This window comes from Bison bison, unplaced genomic scaffold (assembly GCF_000754665.1).
Source record: "Bison bison bison isolate TAMUID 2011002044 unplaced genomic scaffold, Bison_UMD1.0 scf7180017864037, whole genome shotgun sequence".
Taxonomy (NCBI): Eukaryota; Metazoa; Chordata; class Mammalia; order Artiodactyla; family Bovidae; genus Bison; species Bison bison.
In genome coordinates, this window is record NW_011494609.1 from 6,857,572 (window position 1) to 6,863,367 (window position 5,796).

The 5,796-nt window shown below is 48.3% G+C and overlaps 1 protein-coding gene across 1 annotated transcript in view; it reads left to right on the forward strand.

Moving 5' to 3' along the window:
• LOC104984922 (keratin-associated protein 10-8-like) overlaps positions 1–5,796 on the forward strand; it is a 24,886-nt gene that overhangs the window by 16,375 nt on the left and 2,715 nt on the right. Inside the window, exon 2 of the mRNA XM_010834887.1 lies at positions 76–272. Coding sequence (XP_010833189.1) covers positions 76–272 — 197 coding nt within the window. The remainder of the gene's footprint in view (positions 1–75; positions 273–5,796) is intronic.

A 5,796-nucleotide genomic window follows, 5' to 3' on the forward strand; every position in this document is an offset into this window, starting at 1 on the left:
GCCCGTCTGCTGCAGGCCGTCTGCTGCAGGCCTGTCTGCTGCAGGCCTGTCTGCTGCACACCTGTCTGCTGTGAGGCCTCCCCCTGTTCTACCTCCTCATGTTGCAAGCAGTCTAGCTGCCAGTCCTCCTGCTGCACCTCCTCCCCCTGCCAGCAAGACTGCTGTGAGCTGGTCTGCTGCAGGCCAGTCTGCTGCAGGCCCATCTGCTGCACACCTGTCTGCTGCAGGCCCGTCTGCTGCACACCTGTCTGCTGCAGGCCTGTCTGCTGCAGGCCCATCTGCTGCACACCTGTCTGCTGCAGGCCCGTCTGCTGCACACCTGTCTGCTGCAGGCCCGTCTGCTGCACACCTGTCTGCTGCAGGCCTGTGTGCTGTGAGTCCTCCCCTTCCTCAGCCTCCTTGTGCTGCCAGCCCAATCCTTGCTCCTCGGTCAGTTGCAGACCCTCCTCCTCCGTGTCCCTACTCTGCCGTCCTGTGTGCCGCCCCGCCTGCTGTGTGCCCACCTCCTCCTGCCAGCCCAGCTGCTGCCGCCCGGCCTCCAGCGTGTCCCTGCTCTGCCGGCCCGTGTGCTCCCGCTTTGCTTGCTGCATCCCAACCTCTGCCCCAGAGCCCTGTTGCTGACCTGGCACATTGCCAACTCCTTCCAGGGCCAACGCTGACTTTCACCTGAAATTTCTGTAGCCTTAGGCCAGTCTGGGGTCTCCTTCTGCCCCAGAGTTTCCTGTGAGCAGCCTGGGAGGGCTCCTGGTTCCCTCCAGGCCCTGAGTGTCAGCCAGCATGCGACTCTCCATCCTTGATGGTCATGGATTTTGTCCTGACCTAGGTGAGGGGTCTACCCGTTAACAAATAAAGTCATTGTCATGCCCTCTCTGTGCCTTGAGTGCGTATCTCTTCAAACCCTGGGAAAGACCTTTGTTGTGAAGAGTGGTCTGGGCTGGTTTAGAATCCTGGCCTTCAGTTGTATCCGGGACTGTAACATCATCAGGCATGGCTAAATACGCCCTGCTACTCTCTGCCAGGGTGTCCTGAGGCCATAATTCGACTGCAGCCTCCAGTCGAGAGTATCCTGCTCACCTGTAGACCCCTGCATGAAGTGAGTGATGGGGTGGCAGTGGGGCATATGTTCAGGCCCCAGGCTTGCACACTGGGAACACGGGGCTTCCCTAGGGACAAAGGAGACCCCGTTTAGTAAACATCTGCCTTGAATACGTAAAGCTTACTCCAGAAACAGCTTCAGACAGGCTGGTGCCAGCCGTCCCCATGTGCCCTGGACAGGAGTGTGAGTGCTTCCCTCTGTGTGCGAAGGTCTGGATGGTGAGAGCCACATGCAGTGATGTTGGGAGCCTGTGTGAGTCAAGGTTCTCCAGAGAAAAGAACCAATAAGACATGTGCACATATACAGAGATTGATGTTGAGGAGCTAGCTCACACAGTTTGGAGGCGGGCAAGACCCAAATCTGCAGGGTGAGCTTCTTGGGAAGAGTTGGTTTTGCAGCTTCAGATGACCTGCTCGAAGAATCTCTTTCTCTTTGGGGGACCTCAGTCTGTTCTCAGTGTCTTCAAATCTTGGGTGTAGCCCACAACATTTTGTAGGGCAATCTGTTTTACTCCTAGTCCACTGATTTCAGTATTGATTGATCTCACCTAAAAAGCAACTATGTCATGACATCCAGCAATGTTTACCCAGACAACTGGGCACCGTGGCCTGGTCAGTTGACTCTTGAAACTATCCATCACAGGGACCGACAGCCAAGGGGGATGGGCTGTTTGGTAATGCAGGTGCTCGCTGGGCGATGCCATCAGGAATTCGAGTTCTAAGGCAGCTATCCCACTGGGAAAATATGGGGAGGAGGGACATACCCTGGCCCTTCAGGACACTGCTGGACCTGCGTGGCAGTGTCAAGGACCTTGACTTGGGGCCTCAAATGTAATTGTGCCTATTATAATATGCGTGCATGTGTGCTGAGTTGCCTCAAGTGTGTCTGAGTCTTAGTGACCTTATGGGCTGTAAGCTGCCTGACTCTTCTGTCCATGAGCTTCTCCAGGCAAGAGTCAGGAGTGGGCCTCTATGCCCTCCTCCAGGGCTCCTCCTGACCCAGGGGTCAAATCTGGGTCTGCTGCAGCTCCTGCTGGCAGGCGAATCCTTCACTGCTGAGCCAGAGAGGAGCCCAGCTGTTATAATAGCCACATTTAAAGTGAAAAAAGACAGGTAGAGTTTATTTAATTACATTTTATTAACCCAATACATGCAAAATGTTTAAAGAGATGGGAATACCAGACCACCTTACCTGTCTCCTGAGAATCCTGTATGTGGGTCAAGAAGCAATTGTTACAACTAGATATGTAACAGTGGACTGGTTCCAAATTGGGAAAGGAGTATCAAGGCTGTATATTGTCATCCTGCTTATTTAGCTTATATGCAGAGTACATCATACGAAATGCCAGGCGGGATGAAGTATAAGCTGGAATCAAGATGGCTAGGAGAAATATCAACAAGCTCAGTGATGCAGATGATACCACCCTTATGGCAGAAAGTGAAGAGAAACTAAAGAGCCTCTTGATGAGGGTGAAAGAGGAGAGTGAAAAAGCTGACATGAAACTCAGCATTCAAAAAAGTAAGATCATAGCATCTGGTCCCATCATTTCATGGGAAATAGATGGGGAAACAATGGGAACAGTGACAGACTTTATTTTGGGGGGCTCCAAAATCACTGCAGATGGCTGTGATTTCATGACTGCAGCCATGAAATTAAAAGATGCTTGCTCCTTAGAAGAAAAGCTATGACCAACCTAGACAGCATATTAAGAAGCAGAGACATTACTTTGCCAACAAAGGTTTCTCTAGTCAAAGCTGTAGTTTTTCCAGTAGTCATGTATGTATGTGAATTGGACTATAAAGAAGGCTGAGCACCAAAGAATTGATAGTTTTGAACTATAGTGTTGGAGAAGACTCTTGAGAGTCCCTTGGACAGCAAGGAGACCAAGCCTGACTATTCATTGGAAGGACTGATGCTAAAGCTGAAGCTCCAATACTGTGGCCACCTGATGGGAAGAGCTGACTCATTAGACAAGACTCTAATGTTGGGAAAGACTGACGGCAAAAGGAGAGGCAGGCGGCAGAGGGTGAGATGCTTAGATAGCATCATCGACTCAGTGGGTATGAATTTGAGCAAAGTCTGGGAGATAGTGGAGGACAGAGGAACCTGGCATGCTGCAGTCCATAGGGTCACAAAGAATTGGACTTCACTTAGCGACTGATCAACAACAATCCAAAAGCTTAGCATTTCAATACATCTGATATTAATGAAGTATCAGAACCTCACCAGGGTCACTGCCTGGGAAGGATCAGACTTTGCGTGTATCAACAGAACCCATCTCTCTGGCTGTTTAGACTCTTCTTCCTTTTCTTCTCACCTACAGCTGCCCAAATCCCCATGTGCTCCTGTATGTTTCCTCACTTGGCCGTCCGTCTTCTTTCTTTCTGGTTTTTGTTCTTAAGATTTTTTTAACCTGGACCTTTTTTAAAGTCTTTATTGACTTTGTTACCACATTGCTTCTTTTTGGGTTTCAGTTTTTCTGGCTGAGGGCTGTGTGGCATCTTGGCACCCTGACCAGGGACTGAACCCACACCCCATGCACTGGAAGGTGGATCCTAAACCACTGGGCCTCCAGGGGAGTCCCATCATTTGTCTTGTTTCTTTAAATATTTCTCCAAGAGGGAAACATGAAAAGAGTGTTTTCCAAGCTCTTGCTTATGTGAAAATACACTGCTGTTCTCTTTACTTGAGAAAGATATAAAGGGCTTCCCGAGTGGCACTACTGGTAAAGACTTGGCCTGCCAATGCAGGAGAAAGATGTAATAATTTGAAAAAAGGAAAAATGAGCTTTAGTCCCCAGTGTTCCCCCAGAAGCTCTGTGTCTTTCACTGTTTGGTGGGAGAGGTCCGAGGTCTGCCTGGTAATAGTTCATTTCCAGACCAGACTGTCAGCCGTTTGTTCATGCCTGGAGATGGAGCTGCCCTTCATTCGGTTCATTTACAAACTGCCAGTTTGGAAAACTCAGCAATGGCCACAGGACTCGAGTATGTCAGTTTTCATTCCAATCCCTAAGAAAGGCAATGCCAAAGAATACTCAAACTACCACACAATTGTACTCATCTCACACGCTAGCAAAATCATGCTCAAAATTCTCCAAGACAGGCTTCACAGTACATGAACTGTGAACTACCAGATGTCTGAGCTGGTTTTAGAAAGGGCAGAGAAACCAGAGATCAAATTGCTAACATCTGATAGATCATCAAAAAAGCAAGAGAGTTCCAAAAAAACATCTATTTCTGCTTTACTGACTATGCCAAAGCCTTTGACTATGTGGATCACAGTAAATGTGGAAAATTCTGAAAGAGATGGGAATACCAGACCACCTGACCTTCCTCTTGAGAAATCTGTGTACAGGTCAGGAAGCAACAGTTAAAACTGGACATGGAACAACAGACTGGTTCCAAATAGGAAAAGGAGGACATCAAGGCTGTATATTGTCACCGTGCTTATTTAACTTATATGCAGAGTACATCATGTGAAAGGCTGGGCTGGAAGAAGCACAAGCTGGAATCAAGATGGCTAGGAGAAATATCAGTAACTTCCGATATGCAGATGACACCACCCTTATGGCAGAAAGTGAAGAAGAACTAAAGAGCCTCTTGCTGAAAGTGAAAGTGGAGAGTGAAAAGGTTGGCTTAAAGCTCAACATTCAGAAAACGAAGATCATGGCATCTGGTCCCATCACTTCATGGCAAATAGATGGAGAAACAGTGGAAACAGTGGCAGACTTGATTTTTTGTGGAGCTCCAAAATCACTGCAGATGGTGACTGCAGCCATTAAATAAAAAGACGCTTATTCCTTACAAGAAAATTTATGACCAACCAAGGCAGCATATTAAAGAGCAGAGACATTACTTTGCCAACAAAGGTCCATCTAGTCAAGGCTATGGTTTTTCCAGTAGTTGTGTGTGGATGTGAGAGCTGGACCATAAAGAAAGCTGAGCTCAGAAGAATTGATGCTTTTGAACTGTGGTGTTGGAGAAGACTCTTGAGAGTCCCTTGGACTGCAAGAGATCTAACCAGTCCATCCTAAAGGAAATAAGTCCTGAATGTTCATTGGAAGCACTGATGCTGAAGCTGAAACTCCAATCCTTTGGCCACCTGATGCGAAGAGCTGAGTCATTTGAAAAGACCCTGATGGGGGAAAGATTGAAGGAAGGAGGAGAAGGGGACGACAGAGGATGAGGTGGTTTGATGGTATCACTGACTCAATGGACGTGAGTTTGAGTAAACTCCAGGAGTTGGTGATGGACAGGGAGGCCTGATGTGCTGCAGTCCCTGGGGTCACAGTCGGACATGACTGAGCGACTGAACTGAACTGACTGAATGTATGTTTATGGTGGGCTCTAAAAATCCGATGCTCTTGAATTCATGAGGCCCTTCCAGTCCAAACACCTGCACCTTGGTGGGTCAGCTGAGAGTGGTTCGAGTTCATCCTGTTTTTACTGTTCTATCCTAGCTCTTCCTTCTTCCTTGTTAGCAACTGAGCAATCACGTTTGGTGTCAGTGAAACACATGGTATGTTTATTACATTTTCTCTCATCATATTTGGGGATTTATGCTTTACCTCTGTTGAGGTTCCTTTTTGGCACAGCTGGTAAAGAATCTGCCTGCAGTGCAGGAGACCTGGGTTTGATCCCTGGGTTGGGAAGATCCCCTGGAGAAGGGAAAGGCTACCCACTCCAGTATTCTGGCCTGGA